The 14,224-nt window shown below is 56.8% G+C and overlaps 4 protein-coding genes across 8 annotated transcripts; 1 reads left to right on the top strand and 3 right to left on the bottom strand.

The window, feature by feature from the left end:
* Nucleotides 1-218: 218 nt before the first annotated feature.
* Nucleotides 219-3,261, bottom strand: ARPC5L (actin related protein 2/3 complex subunit 5 like). Its single transcript, XM_015645033.3, has 4 exons — nucleotides 3,066-3,261; nucleotides 2,862-2,934; nucleotides 2,430-2,606; nucleotides 219-785 (listed from the first exon to the last, which is right to left on the bottom strand). The coding sequence occupies exons 1-4, from the start codon at nucleotides 3,203-3,205 to the stop codon at nucleotides 723-725; spliced, it is 453 nt and encodes a 150-aa protein (XP_015500519.1). The 5' UTR covers nucleotides 3,206-3,261; the 3' UTR covers nucleotides 219-722.
* An 81-nt stretch (nucleotides 3,262-3,342) lies between these two features.
* PPP6C (protein phosphatase 6 catalytic subunit) lies at nucleotides 3,343-6,684 on the bottom strand. 3 transcript variants are annotated; one of them, XM_015644485.3, is made up of 7 exons: nucleotides 6,554-6,684; nucleotides 6,326-6,421; nucleotides 6,170-6,235; nucleotides 5,656-5,797; nucleotides 5,156-5,235; nucleotides 4,811-5,020; nucleotides 3,343-4,152 (listed from the first exon to the last, which is right to left on the bottom strand). In XM_015644485.3, the coding sequence occupies exons 1-7, from the start codon at nucleotides 6,626-6,628 to the stop codon at nucleotides 3,904-3,906; spliced, it is 918 nt and encodes a 305-aa protein (XP_015499971.1). In that variant the 5' UTR covers nucleotides 6,629-6,684; the 3' UTR covers nucleotides 3,343-3,903. The 3 variants fall into 3 exon arrangements, with proteins under 3 accessions (XP_015499971.1, XP_033374220.1, XP_015499970.1); XM_033518329.1 differs by lacking the exon at nucleotides 6,170-6,235; XM_015644484.3 differs by having other exon boundaries at nucleotides 6,326-6,669.
* Nucleotides 6,685-6,725: 41 nt separating this feature from the next.
* RABEPK (Rab9 effector protein with kelch motifs) lies at nucleotides 6,726-9,083 on the top strand. Its single transcript, XM_015644835.3, has 7 exons — nucleotides 6,726-6,815; nucleotides 6,954-7,090; nucleotides 7,168-7,320; nucleotides 7,429-7,590; nucleotides 7,859-8,008; nucleotides 8,191-8,340; nucleotides 8,530-9,083. Exons 1-7 carry the CDS (start codon nucleotides 6,757-6,759, stop codon nucleotides 8,808-8,810), a joined length of 1,092 nt encoding a protein of 363 aa, XP_015500321.1. The 5' UTR covers nucleotides 6,726-6,756; the 3' UTR covers nucleotides 8,811-9,083.
* Nucleotides 9,084-9,572: 489 nt separating this feature from the next.
* On the bottom strand, nucleotides 9,573-13,587 carry HSPA5 (heat shock protein family A (Hsp70) member 5). Of its 3 annotated transcripts, none has more exons than XM_015644832.2 (9): nucleotides 13,477-13,587; nucleotides 13,126-13,264; nucleotides 12,691-12,922; nucleotides 12,323-12,460; nucleotides 11,945-12,057; nucleotides 11,476-11,866; nucleotides 10,969-11,206; nucleotides 10,623-10,790; nucleotides 9,575-10,446 (listed from the first exon to the last, which is right to left on the bottom strand). In XM_015644832.2, the coding sequence occupies exons 2-9, from the start codon at nucleotides 13,239-13,241 to the stop codon at nucleotides 9,887-9,889; spliced, it is 1,956 nt and encodes a 651-aa protein (XP_015500318.1). In that variant the 5' UTR covers nucleotides 13,242-13,264; nucleotides 13,477-13,587; the 3' UTR covers nucleotides 9,575-9,886. The 3 variants fall into 3 exon arrangements, with proteins under 3 accessions (XP_033374395.1, XP_015500318.1, XP_015500319.1); XM_015644833.2 differs by having other exon boundaries at nucleotides 13,461-13,538; XM_033518504.1 differs by lacking the exon at nucleotides 13,477-13,587 and having other exon boundaries at nucleotides 9,573-10,446; nucleotides 13,126-13,249.
* Nucleotides 13,588-14,224: the final 637 nt, after the last annotated feature.

Raw genomic sequence — 14,224 nt, 5'->3', positions numbered from 1 at the left:
AACCTGGGGTGATTATGTGTTCTATTCAATGCATCTTAGAAGTCTTGATTGGAACAGCTGAGCTCGGTCTCCCTCCCTACATCCAGGACAGCTGGATTTGAGGACAAATTCTCTAAGTAGAAGTTAGAAGCACTCCTACAAAGGTGGACACTGGGTTGGGACTGGGTTATTGCAGGCCTGCTTTGAAGTAAGTGCCAGACTTAAAATTTAGGTGAAAATAAATTTAACTCACGTGATCCAAGAAGTTTATTGATGCAGCAGGCACTTCACTTTACATTAACCCAACCCCAGAGTCCAACAGTCCTTTGCTCAAACGTTCAAAGCCACCATTCTAACAGCCCTTCTCCCACCCTCAGCTGCAGGATCTCAGCCCAGACACAGCTACCTTGGGACTAAGCAGGACACATGGGAGCTTCTTTCACCACACCTGGCTAAAGCAGCATCTGAAATACCTGTTCACTTACAGTAAGAGCAGGCAGGAGTGTGCCTTCTCTCTGCCTGTTAAGGGAGCAGGAGAATGTCTTGGCTCCTATAGTTGATAGTCGGAATATGCAGGAATACCTTTACTCTTCCCCCACCTTTATGGTTAAAAGCATTCCCAGAGGAGGTTACTGTAGGATTTCAGTAGATTGCAATCTCTAAAAAAGATGGACCAGTGTAATTTCAGCTCACTCCTTCTTCTGAGTCCAAACCTGACCGCCACCTCTGTCCAAGTTAAGTCTTTACACAGTCTTTCTTGCTGTGAGAACTCTTACTATGGAGCCCAGGCCTCCTACTGCCAGTGCCTGTGGGAAAGGAGAGAGGTTACAGAGTCACCACGTCTCACACGGAACAAACACTGAAGAGTTTAGCCACACAAGGGACTATGGCTCTTCTCCAAAACTAGGAACTGTCATTCTCCACAATCTAACCATCTTTTGGATCTTGAGGGCTTCAGTGTTGCACATCACTGACAGCAGAATGTCTCACCTCCCATATCCCTGAGGAGGAGGAAGTGCTCACTTCAGTTTCATTTGTGTCCCTCAATGTGAACAGTGTTTCCTTCTGAAGTCTAGAAGATGGAGGTGATTATGAAAAGATAAGTATTTAAGCTGACTGCTGAAAATGGGGCATTTACTTTGCAGCCACAATCCAATAGGGCACAGGGTTATCAGAGCAGTGTGAGACATGGTGCTGGGGAACATGACAATGCAGAGCACCCACCTGGAGCAGGACTTGCAGGTGCTTTATACAGGTAAATGTTCCTGAGCTACCAGACCTGCCACAGGCCTTTTGCAGAGAACAGACTGGTACTACCACTGAGCTGACTCTGCTCTGAGCAAGCCACACATCATACCACTACTGCCACAAAGCAGAACACCAGGCTTTAAACCCTGCCCAGCCTACTCAGACCTGCCTTTCTCCTTTCACAGCACAGAGGACAAGATGCCTTTCATGTCCCTACATGCTCTGAGTACCAGTCAGGGTGGTGGTGTGTCACCTCCCACGCTGGGAGCACCACCCATGCTTACCTGAAATCACCTCAGTGGAAACAACAGGAAAAAAAGGAAAAATGAGCAGAAACGTGTTCTTTGCTGTCCCGAGAAATTCTCTCCTCCCTTGTCAAGGCTTGGCAAAGCTGGTGACAGCAGCCAATAGCTGGAGCCATGCTACATCAGCTTTATGTACCACAGGAAAAGCTTTGCACCTTGGGAAAAATGACACCAGCATTCGCAGCAGCTGCCCTGCACAGGGAGCTGCAGCATTCCCAGGGATCAGTTTTCCTAGGAGCACTGACAGCCAGGGCTTCAGCTGAAACCCTTGCAGTGGGGGAAGATTTCACTTGGATTCCTGCCTGGGGGCAGTGGCACCCAGCAGCTGCTTCAGGGATGTGCCTCAACCCATCCCAGAGAGAGGAGAAGGTTCCACAGTCAGCTGCTGAACACATCCCACATTCCCTGTTTCACAACTGACATTCCATAGAAGCACAAGAGGCCCCTGCTGGTCCCCAATGGAATCTTTGGAGACCTCAGAATCCTCTCCTGGGCAAACGGAGCAGGTTTGCTAAACCCTGTGACTCAGCTGATGAAAACTGCCAGTCCTGAGCCAGCCTGAGCCCCCTCAGCTCGGCCACAGAGGAAGCTGCAGCTGCTCCATCCCTCCAGTCCCATCTCCACTGCCTCTTCCCCCCGCTGGAGCCCCTGCACTGGGTGCCACAGGCAGGGAGAACTCCCTGCCATAACTTTCCTCTCCCCATGGCAAAGGGTAAGGTTTGAAATACAGGCAAAGACTTTGTTAATGCAGGCTCAGAGAGACCAAATATAAAAGGAAACACCGAGCTCCTCAGGGATGAGGCCCTGCCATCACTTGCTTCTCTTCAGGGGCTCTCCTGAAGCCACTGACCAGGACCCTGTGAGTGTGGCTGAGCCAAGAGTGCCCCCAACACATACCTTTTCATGCCATTGAAGTAATATTGCACTGCTGTTTTCTGTCGGCTTTTCAAATCCTTTATAAATGTACTTCATTAACAAATCAACACCGTTTCTGTCTAAGGAATTCACCGCTTGTTCTATTTCACTGCTTTTAAAAGAGGTGAGGACTTTAAGCATCGTTCCCTGGGCCTGCTCCTGGGAAGACAAAGCAAAGAGAGAAATGTGAGAACGAGAACAGCTGGGAACGATCCCAAGGCTCGTGTTTGGCAAAAGATGGCCATGCTCCAGGCTGGGTTATTTCTGTAAGCGAGGTGAGCAGTTCTGGGGTTCAAGGAGGAAAGGGTAAGCACAGGGGGAAGCAGAAGCTCGTTAACCGCAGCCGTGCTGCTCCAACCTGCGGGGTGCCGCTGTCACTTCCCAGCCCAGCAGGGCCCTGCCCGCCCCCGTTACCTTCATGGCCTGGTTCCTGCTGTTGCCCGGGGAGCTGCGGATGGCGGTGTGGAAGGCCCGGAGCGCCTCGCCTGTGCGGCGGCGGGTCAAGGACTCAAACCGCGGCCTGGGCTGCGCGAGGCCCCGCGGGGGAAGCGCACCGCGCCTCAGGGGCCCCGAGCCCGCTCCCCGGGACTCCCCCGGCCCCCCCGGCCCAAAGGATATTGCCTGAGCAGCGCTTCCACCTCGGGGCTCGCATCGGGCTCGGCCGCCGCCGCCTCCTCGGGCTCCTCCACGAAGCGGTTCTCGTCGTACTGGTCGATGTCGAGGCGGCGGAAGCGGGACGAGAGCGTGCTCCGCGCCATCCCCGCCGCCAGCAGCGCCCGCCGCCGGCCCCGGCGGAACCGGAACCGGAACCAGCGCGGCCGCGCGCCCCGCCCCGCCCCGCCCCGCGCGGGGTCACGCGCACTCGGGCTCAGTAAAAACACAACGGAGCCTGGAAAAAATCCGAACAATGACTTTAATGTACAAATCCCGTCGCTGCAGCAGGTTCGCGGGTCTAATCGGGATCCCGAGGAAAACGGAACAAACGGGGAACGGGGAAGAGCCCTTGGACCGCTTTATTGGGATCCACGTAACACTCGGAAAAGGCTGGCTCGGTCCTGCGCCGTGAGCGCAGCACGGGCAGCCCCGGCCCCGCCGCACACCGGGCACTGACTTTGCTGCTGAAATTTCTTAAAACTTACCAAAAACAAAAAGCTGAACAAGAGACGGGCCCGAGCGGCTCCCGGAGCGTGGTGGTTAAAGGATTCGGTTCATCTAACCCAGGACTAAGCGAGAACTACATGCAGTAGTACAAATCTCAAGGACATATTACAAATACTCTGAAATTAATCTAGGGAAGGGGGAAAAAAAACTTGCTACAGACACCATAATACACAATAAATTTAGATAATTTAAAAATAAAAAAGGCAAGAGGCAGCATTTCAGCAGCAAAGTGCTCAATAAAAAGTATATTGTAGAGGGGCAGGACAAGGAGAGGTGACAGCAGGCAGGCGAGGGCTCAGAGGAAGTACGGCGTGGTTGTCCTGGGAGGAATGACACGCTCTGAGTCTGGAACTGCGCGGAATAACTTTGGTTCTCTTGTATTTACATCTTTAAAGACCATGATGGACGCGATGTTCCCGCAGCGGTAGCAGTAGTTGGGAGCTGACCATACTGTTACCAACTTCTCATCAAACATGAATTTGTATCCTTCGTGGACGAGCTGGTGTGCTCTGCAGATCAGCTTCAGGTTGTTGATGTGAACAAACTGCAAGGGAAGGGGGAAGGTCAGTGTGCCCCGAGCGGCCGCTGCCCACACAACACCCTGCCAGAGGGAGAACAGAACAGGGGCTTTGGAGACCTGAGCAGTGAGAAACCCCTCTGAAATACGCTGCCAACACCAAGCACTGAGGAACAGCATGAAATCCAGGCAGCAGGGCTGTCCCCAGGCTCAGCCCTTCCTGAACACGCTCTGCAAGCGCCACAACTCAGGGCAAGCGCAGCTGTTGTGATGTGACCAGGTCAGAGCCTGGCAAGACCAGTGTGTGGAGCCTTGAGGAGTCTGCTCAGTGCTGACACAACAAAATTAACTCCAGAATTGCTTAAAAAATTGTATTTTTCTCCTAGGTCCTTAGGAAAGCATTCCACACAGAGCCCAGGGACACTAGTGAGTTTCACCACATCACACTTTCCAAAAGCAAGACGGCTATTAGTACATCTGGCATTATATTTGTTCTTTTAGATTCAAGTGCCTCATTTATTACAGCTGGCACAAGCAAAGCTTCCCCAGCACCATGAGTTACTGGCAGAGGTGTGACAGGGGAGTTCACTGTCTTGCAGAGTCCACTCAAAAACCCCATGGAGCTGAGCCCCTTAGTTCCCCCATCCCCACACTTGGGTTGTGTGGCCCTGAGCAGCAGCATTACCTCGTTGGTGACCTTGGCCCCAAAGAGCCAGCCCGCCCCACGTGGGCTTATGGCCCACGTGTCCACGTCCTCCGGGTCCGACCACACCAGGTCGCAGAAGGCGCCTTTGTGAGGGATTTCCTGGTTACGTTCAATGGTCCGGATCTGGTCGAGGGTCTTGATGTCTGGGGAGAGGCCTCCGTGCACACACAGAATCTGTTCATCTATTAACTGCAGGGAAACAACACGTGAATAGAACACTCAGCATTCACCCGGCCCAGATGCTCCAGGGGAGCCTGCACAGCTCACCACCTCTGGAGCTCCCTTTAGACAATCTGCTGCCGTTAACGTGGTGTTTGCACTTACAGCTGCTATTGTGAGCATGTCGAAGACTTTGGTGCAGTATCTCCAGGCGTTTGCATTCCCGTATTTGGTTTGGCACTCGTCTGTTGGAGAGAATGGCTTTATTTGTCATGGATCATGGGAAAACAGGCAACACAGGCAGAGCAAACACTGACAGGAGAACCTGCACACTCAGGTGTGTCACACGAGCTCTGTGCTGGGCTCTGCTGCTGGCCAGGACCAGCACCAGCAGCAGGAGGAACCCAGCACCTCATGCTCTGCTTCTGCCTGTGTAACTGAATGTGGCACCATAAGGCAAGCAGAAACCCCATGTGCCAAAGGAAAAGAGCAGCAAGTTCCACCTTAAACACATCCCATTTCAGAAACACAATGACTGTGTTAACAAACGACAGCGCTGGAGCCCATGTCCCACCCAGCCCATGGAGAGCCCCGTGTGCTGTGGCCTTGCCAGCAGCTTTGCCACGGCAGAGTGCTGCACACGTGTGCCACGGGGCAGGACTCACCGTAGAACCCGTACACCTGCGTGATCTGCCTGCTCTCATGGTTGCCTCGCAGCAGCGTGATACGGTCAGGCCACTTCGCTTTTAGTGCAAGGAGGTACGTGAACGTCTCAAGGCTGTAATACCCTCGGTCTACAAAGTCCCCCTGAAGGCAGAGACAGCCGTACATGGAGCAAGAGTCACACGAGAAAGCACACAGTGACACATCTGCTCTCAGCTCCTCACTGTCACAAAGAAACCCAGCGCTGGAGGGCAGCCGGGATCTGCTCGGGCCCTCGGGAGCTCCGGGCACTATCGGCTGTGGGCTGGGCACTCGCTCACCGCCGCCCTGAAATGACCCCGGACCCCCGGACCGGGCCGGGCGCTGGGCTCTGCCTCACCCCGCGGGGCTCCCGGCAACACAAGCGGCGGGCAGGAGCCAACAGCGGCCCCAGCCCGGGGACTCGGGAGCCCCTCGGGATTTCACCTCGGAGCCCTGTCAAACCCAGCGGGGCCGGGCCGCGCCCGGCGCACGTACCATGAAGATGTAGTTGGTGTCGGGGACCTGCCCGCCGGTCCGGAACAGCTCGCACAGGTCATAGAACTACGGGGGGAGAGAGGCGTGAGGGGGCACCGGGAATCGGCACCGGCTCCGGCCCGGGGCTGCACCGGGAGTGGCCCGGCCCGACCTTACCTGCCCGTGGATGTCCCCGCAGACGGTGACGGGCGTAGAGACGGGCTGGACGTTGGATTCCTCCAGCAGCAGGTCACAGACATAATCACAGAGGCGCTGCGGAAGGCAGCGGGGCGGGCTCGGGGTCAGCGCAGGGACCACCGGCACCGCCCGCTCCGGCCCGCCCGGCAGCGCCCGACCCGCCCTAGCCCGCCCAGGCCGGTCCCGGCCCCGCCGCCGCGGCCGCACCTTGAGGTCGTTCTCGGGCAGGTACTTGCAGAGCCGCGCGATCTCCACGTACTTGTCCAGGTCCAGCGGCGCCATCTTGGCTCGGGCAGAGGCGGGCCCCCCGCCACTTCCGGGCGGCGGAGCGCGCCGCCGGCGCGGGCGGAAGCGCGGGGCACTTCCGGCGGCACTTCCGGGCAGCCGGCCCGGGCAGCGGCCCCGCCGCCATGGCCCCGCGGGCGCTGCCGCTGCTGCAGCCGGGGCGGCGGCCGCGCCCGGGACAGTGGTGAGCGGGGCGGGGGCACCGGCGGGCACAACGGCGAGCGGGGCGGGCGTGGTGGGTGGATGGCGATGAGCGGGGCGGGGGGACCAGCGGGACCCCAGGCGCGGCCCAGCCCCGCTGAGCGCCGCCCTCGCCCCGCAGGTACCGGCTGAGCCCCCGCGGGGAGCGGCCCCGCGGCCGCGTGGGACTCGGCTGCCTCCTCCTGCCCGGCCGCGTCCTGCTGCTGGGCGGTGCTGACCCCGCCGGGGCCTTCGCGGACGCGCATTTCGTGGAGCTGGGTGAGGGTCGGGCCGGGGCGGGGCTGGAACCGGGACCGCGACCGGGACCGGGTCCGATCGCCTGTCCCCGTCCGCAGCCCCGCTCCGCTGGGTCTCCGCCGGCTGGCGCGGACTGAGGCCGCGCTACGAGCACGCCACGTTCCTGCCCGCCACCGGCCCCCCGCGCCTCTGGGTGTTCGGCGGGGCCCATCCCGCGGGGAACCGCGGCTGCGTTCAGGTGCTGGACCCCGGTGAGTGCCCCGCATCCGTGTCCGCAGCGGGGCTGGGCTTCGGGGCTGCAGGACGGCGTGACTTCTCTTCCCGTGTTGGTTGTTCTGTTAATCAAATGTCTTAACTAGAAATAGGAACGTGGGAGAGCCCTGCAGTGCGGGGCGTGCAGCCACAGCCTCGGACATTCCACACGTCCTCGGCGGCCATCGGGGCCCGTCTGTTCGTGTTCGGGGGTGGAGACAAGGGAGCAGAGCCGGTTAAAGACCAGCGGCTTCACGTGTTCGACACAGGTACCTCAGCACCTGCGCGGGCAATTCGTCCCTCGGGATGGGAGCTTTGCCCTTGGGGTTTAGTCAAGAGGGCTGGAAGTGTTGAGCTAGGGACATGAGTCCCACAGGATGGGTGGCTGTTGTTCCCTTGACAGGCCCTTATGTTCGTGTGGTCACTGGGAATTCAGACCCAGTGGCTTGGGTGGGAAGCCTTGGCAGAGCTCTGGGGTTGCTGGGCTGTAGAATTTCCAGAATTTTCTTTCTAATGCACACGTACTCCCATTTTTAGCCACCCTGACCTGGTCCCAGCCAGAGACTCAAGGTGATCCCCCTTCTCCTCGGCACGGACATGCCGTGGTTGCAGTTGGGACCAAGCTTTTCATCCATGGAGGTTTAGCTGGAGATGTTTTTTACAATGACCTGTTCTGCATCGATACAAGTAAGTGTGGGTGGAGGTACTGCAGGGCAGTACCTGTGTGCCGTGTGCTTTGATTTGGGGGGATGTTTTTTCTGAAATTCTAGTTCTTAAGTGCTTAAAGTATTACCACTTTTGTTTAAATCAGCAAAACATGTGGGTTTTGTATAATGCATAACTGTGGACCTGTTGTTTCCTTCCACTAGATGACATGAGATGGGTGAAGATCCCTGCCACTGGGGATATCCCTGGAGGACGGGCATCCCATTCCTCGGCAGTGTTCCAGGACCACTTGTACATTTTTGGTGGCATAGGTCCAGATGGGACGCTGGATACTACATACAAGTATCACACAGGTAGGGCAGCTGCTCTCAGGGGTGCCAGGGTAGGTGCCAGGCAGCTGGGGAACGCATTACCTGCTCATGCGCTGGGCTTCCCCCTGGAGTTACACCACTGCAGGACTGAGTAGTCAAAAGTGTTTTAATTAATGGTGTCAGTATCTGGTGTGTGATGTTTAAAGCTGTGACTTTATCTTTGCACTACAGGAAGGCAGCAGTGGACACTCCTGCAGTTTGAATCTCCCCTGCCCAGTGGGAGGCTGGACCACACCATGTGTGTCATTCCCTGGCAGGCTGGGGCACACGGGGACACGGGAGACAGCCCAGCTGAGACAGAGCCACCTCTGGCAGCCGGTGACAGAGCTGAGCCCCTCCAGGAGGGTGTGGGCTATGCTGAAGAGACCTCTGTCCATCTGTTGTTTGTGTTTGGGGGGATGGACACACAGGGGCAGATACACAGGGACTGCCTGGTCACCCTCATCCAGTAGTGCCCCCACAGCACCAGCCTCCTCTCATGTGGTTAATTCTGTCCCTTAAACACATTCTTAGCCTTGGGCAGCTGGTATGGTGCTGACAGCCCAGAGGGACAGGGGTTCTGCCTGAAGATGGTCCTGCTGCAGCCCCAGCCCAGGGAACATGGCAAGAGCCAAGGTGTTTGAAGGCACTGCTGGTGCTGGCACCCAGACAAGGTCATTCTGAACTTAACTAATCCCATGGAGTGGATAAGGATCAGTTAAATAAAGAGACCAAATTTCAATTAGGCTTCTTTTTTTGCAAGAACCTTTATTAGGTGTAAACTACTTTTCAGTCTTCAGAAAACTGGTCTCTTTCAAATGAGACTTTATTAAAGCTCTGAAGTTTTAATACTGCAGGAAAACAATTAAGCCAAGCTCCTCCCTCACTGCTGGGCACCACCACTACTGCAGGCAAGGGGTTCCAATGGATAAACCTCCCTCTCCCAGCTCAATAAAAGCTGTCCCTTCAGCAGTTACTCAGGCTTGATCCCCCCACTTCCTTATCAGGATCTGCTGTAGAAGTACAGTGAGATCCAAGTCCACCTGCTCCCTTCAGAAGTTGAGTTCCAGCTCATCCCAAGGCAACTGAGGCCCAACTCCTGCTTTCAAACTTCCCACTTTCCATGAGCTCATGAAAGGTGACCTTGAGGGGGTGAGCTGCACTCCATCCTTCTTTAGGGTTCCTCCAGATCCTGGCTGGAGCTGGGTAATGGAAATCACAGAACTAGAACAAAGTCCAGTGTAAATAACAAATTTATTGTGGTCACTCCAGGTAGAAAAGCTCTACGCCAAGTTCACATGACCAAGTTGTTAAATAATGTTTCACTGCCAATACTTCTAAACCCACATTTACACTCCCCACCCCACTCCCCTCCCCAGACATCGAGCAACTGCTAACGAAAAGCAGGATACAGCCACGTCGGGCTAGCGGTTCCAGCTCCACTCACGAGTGAAGATTCAAAGTTACATTCCAAATTAAGAGTTCAATATTTTAAACAAGTGTTCCTGAGTCCAATATATACACACACCACATTCAGAGACGCCAGTATCTACAACTCGTCCTTCTCTGCTGCCTCCTCCTCGCCGGGCGGGGGGCCGGCGCTGCCGTACAGCTTGCTAACAATGGGCTGAACCACCTCCTCCAGCTCCTTCTTCTGTGCTTTGAAATCTTCTATGTCCCCATCCTGATGGCTTTCCAGCCACTCGATCTTTTCCTCCACTGCTTTCTCTATTGTTTCCTTGTCCTCAGAGGACAGCTTTCCACCCAGCTTCTCCTTGTCCCCAATCTGATTCTTCAGGGAATAGGCATAACTTTCCAGCTCATTCCGGGCATCAATGCGTTCCTTCAGCTTCTTGTCTTCCTCCGCAAACTTCTCGGCATCATTCACCATCCTCTCTATCTCCTCTGGAGTCAGCCGGTTCTGATCGTTTGTGATGGTGATCTTGTTCTTGTTGCCGGTGCCCTTGTCCTCGGCCGTGACACGGAGGATCCCATTCACATCTATTTCAAAGGTGACTTCGATCTGGGGGACACCACGAGGGGCAGGAGGGATTCCCGTGAGGTCGAAGGTGCCCAGGAGATGGTTGTCCTTGGTGAGGGGACGCTCACCTGCAAGAAACAATGAGACGGGGTTACTTTCCCAGCTGTGGCTTGCATTTTGTGAAACTGTGAGTGACACAGTTCCATGAACAAAGTACCTACAGCCTTTATGACAATCAGGAACAAGAATGAAAATCCAACAGCCAATTCCAGTTGTTGCATGGGTCACCAGAGTTGACACCCACCTTCATAGACCTTGATGGTCACAGTTGGCTGGTTGTCAGAAGCTGTGGAGAAGATCTGAGACTTCTTTGTGGGAACAACGGTGTTTCTTGGGATCAGCTTGGTCATGACACCTCCAACAGTCTCAATGCCAAGAGTCAGGGGACAGACATCGAGCAACACCAAGTCACCTGGAACAGATCAAAGGCAAGACTGTGACACAGCTTCAGCACAAAACTGCAGACAGGATCCCAGGGGCACAGAACTCCAAGGACTGGAAAAGACCCAAGTTTGTCTGCATTTGCTTGTCAATGCCCAACCATCCACTGTTGGAGTCAGCTCTCTAGGTGGCAGTGAAGGTGTCATTACCTGTATCCTGGTCCCCAGAGAGAACCCCAGCCTGGACAGCTGCCCCATAGGCCACAGCCTCATCTGGGTTAATGCCACGAGAAGGCTCCTTCCCATTGAAGAACTCTTTAACAAGCTGCTGGATTTTGGGGATGCGAGTTGATCCACCAACCAGGACAATCTCATCAATATCAGACTTCTTCAGGTCAGAATCTTCCAGAACTTTCTGAACAGGCTTCATAGTGGAACGGAACAGGTCCTGCAAAGACAAAACCCCAAGGATTGTAAGACTGTATTCCCAGCACACCCCATTGTGCAGCCCTGGGGGTAAAAAGTACAACCACTATGGAGCAGAGATGCCAAACTGAGGCACAGCCTCAGCAAGGCCCAGCTCCCTGGTAGCCAACAGCTGACTGCTTACACAGAGTTATTTATATTCCAAAGTGCAATGTCACAGCATCAGATGCTGCACATTCCCAAGACCCAATCCAGAGCTAAGGCTGTGTAACTTTACCTTTCTGAACTTACCATGTTCAGTTCCTCAAACTTGGCTCGAGTGAGTGTCTCTGAAAAATCTTCTCCTTCAAAGAAGGACTCTATTTCAATCCTGGCCTGGTGTTGAGATGACAAAGCTCGCTTGGCCTTCTCCACCTCCCGCCTCAGCTTCTGCACAGCTCTGTTATCCTTCCTCACATCTTTGCCAGTTTTCTTCTTGTAGAGCTTGATGAAGTGCTCCATAACACGCTGGTCAAAGTCTTCACCACCCAGGTGAGTGTCACCATTAGTAGCCACAACTTCAAAGACTCCGTTGTCAATTGTAAGGAGGGACACATCAAAAGTCCCACCGCCCAGGTCAAATACAAGGATATTCTTCTCTCCCTCTCTCTTGTCCAGTCCATAAGCAATGGCAGCAGCTGTTCTGTACAGGAAATGGGCTGTCAGAGCTGGGGGTGCCAGCCCACAGCTCCCCTGGGGCAGGACAGGGTGAGGTACTCACGGCTCGTTGATGATCCGCATCACGTTGAGCCCCGCAATGGTCCCAGCGTCCTTGGTGGCCTGGCGCTGGGCATCGTTGAAGTAGGCTGGCACCGTGACAACAGCGTGGGTCACCTGAGTGGGGAGGGAGGGACAGCTTTGTTACAGAAAAAGCAGTCTGTACATAGTACCAGCCACTTTGAGCAGTGCTGGGAACGAGCAGCCCACCTTTAGAGATGAAGGCCCAGCACCACCTCGGCCCATTGAACAGGGCTGCTAAAAGGGCCTGCAGCACTGACTGTGGTTTGGGATGGCAAGGTTAGCCCTGACTCAGCCTACCCTTCTCTCATTTCATAAAGCTGCTAATTCAAGTTGTTACCAGTGTCTTCTATGCACTTACTTTCTTCCCCAAGTAAGCCTCTGCTGTTTCCTTCATCTTCGTCAAGACCATGGCAGAAATTTCTTCAGGAGCAAATGTTTTTGTCTGTCCACCTCCCACATCAACCTGAATATGGGGCTTGGCTTTCTTCTCAACCACCTGAGGAAAACAATAGATGCTGTTCCATTCAACTATTCCAACCTGTTCCTGTGGTTCTTTCTGAACATCAAGCAAAATCTCTATGACAGGCATAACTTGAGTGCTGCTAACATCAGGAACTGTTGTTTACACACCAATCCTCCTGGGGAGGCACTGTGAGCAGATGCCTCTTCTGGCCAGAACTGTAGGTCCTCCCCTCCAGCCCCCCCACTGCTGCACTCGGGGCCCACCTTGAAGGGCAGGTACTTGATGTCCTGCTGCACGGAGGGGTCGTTCCAGGTGCGGCCAATGAGCCGCTTGGCATCAAACACGGTGTTCTCCGGGTTGGATGTGAGCTGGTTCTTGGCAGCATCCCCGATCAGGCGCTCCCCCTCGGGGGTGAAGGCCACGTAGGACGGTGTGATGCGGTTCCCCTGGTCATTGGCGATTATTTCCACGCGCCCGTTCTTGAAGACGCCCACGCTGGGGTTGGGGGGGAGCAGAAGGGTCAGGCGGGGCCGCGGCCTGCACACATCCCCTCCCCCCCCGCCTCCCCTTTTGCTCCTCCCTGCGCCCTCCCGGGCCTGCAGCCACTTCCCTGCACCTCCCGTGGGCCCACAGGCCCTGCCCCCCCTGAAGGGCTCCAAGCACTGTCCGCCAGCCCCCCGTGCCCTGTCCCCACGCACCAGGAGTAGGTGGTGCCCAGGTCGATGCCCACCACCGTGCCCACGTCCTCCTTCTTCTCCTCATCGTCGGCCCAGACGGCGCCCAGCGCCAGCAGCGTCAGCAGCAGAAGCCTCATACCGACCGCTCACCTGCGCCCACCTACCGAGAGGCCGCCGGTTACACAACGGAGGCGCCACGTGCGTGGCCGCCCCCCCTCACCCCTCCCCGCGCCGCAACCACCCTTACCGTGCCCAGCCCCCGCCGTGCGGAATCACCCTCCGTCCCCACCCCATCTTTCCGTGTCTTCAACCGCCATCCCCCCACCCTCACCGGCCCATCCCCGCGCGGCCCTCACCGTGCCCGGCTCTCACCGCACAGAAGCGCCGCGCCCCGATCGCCGCTGAGCCGCCAGGCCGCGCCGCCCGCCCTTTTATACCTTCCGTTACCCCTTCGTGGAGTCTCTCCATTGGCTGCCGCGCCCTCGCTGGAGCCTCTCCATTGGCCGGCTGCTACCAAGCTGGCCTCCCGCGATTGGCGAGCACCGCGCGACCGCTCCGCCGTGCCCGGCGCACCCCCCTCGCGCCGCCCCATTGGTTCCACCCGCCGGCCGCGGCCACAGAGAAGCGTGAGCCAAGCGGAGCGTTCCCATTGGCTGGGCGGGACCACGGCCGCGGGGTGCGGGTGGGGGGAACTTCTGGAAGTTTCCATGGTTACCGGCCCTGGGGGACTAACCCGCCGGTGGGGGGGGAGATGCCGCTGATCCCGGGGGTACGGGCGGTACCGGGACACTGCCGGGAGGGAGTGCGGGGCGGTTAACCAGGAGCTGGGCCGGTATCATGGCCAGGCCATGCGGGGTCTCGGGGCAGAGCAGTCCCACCCCTGTCGGGCATGAGGTGACACGCGTGTGCCCAGCGCCCCGAGGCGACACCGGGCCCCGTCTCCGTCCCTGGGCAGCCGCTGCCCGTCCCGCCGGTGCCAGCAGGTCGCCAGGCCCCGCCGTGTCGCGACACCAAGCCCCGCACGCACAAGCCGGGGCCGGGCGGAGCCGGGGCTGACTGCGGAGCGAAGCTCCGAGAGCGGCCCCGGCTCCGCCCGGTCCCCGGCCCTCGCCCCGCTCCG

Source organism: Parus major, chromosome 17 (assembly GCF_001522545.3).
Source record: "Parus major isolate Abel chromosome 17, Parus_major1.1, whole genome shotgun sequence".
NCBI lineage: Eukaryota > Metazoa > Chordata > Aves > Passeriformes > Paridae > Parus > Parus major.
This window is presented reverse-complemented; position numbering and strand designations above follow the sequence as displayed.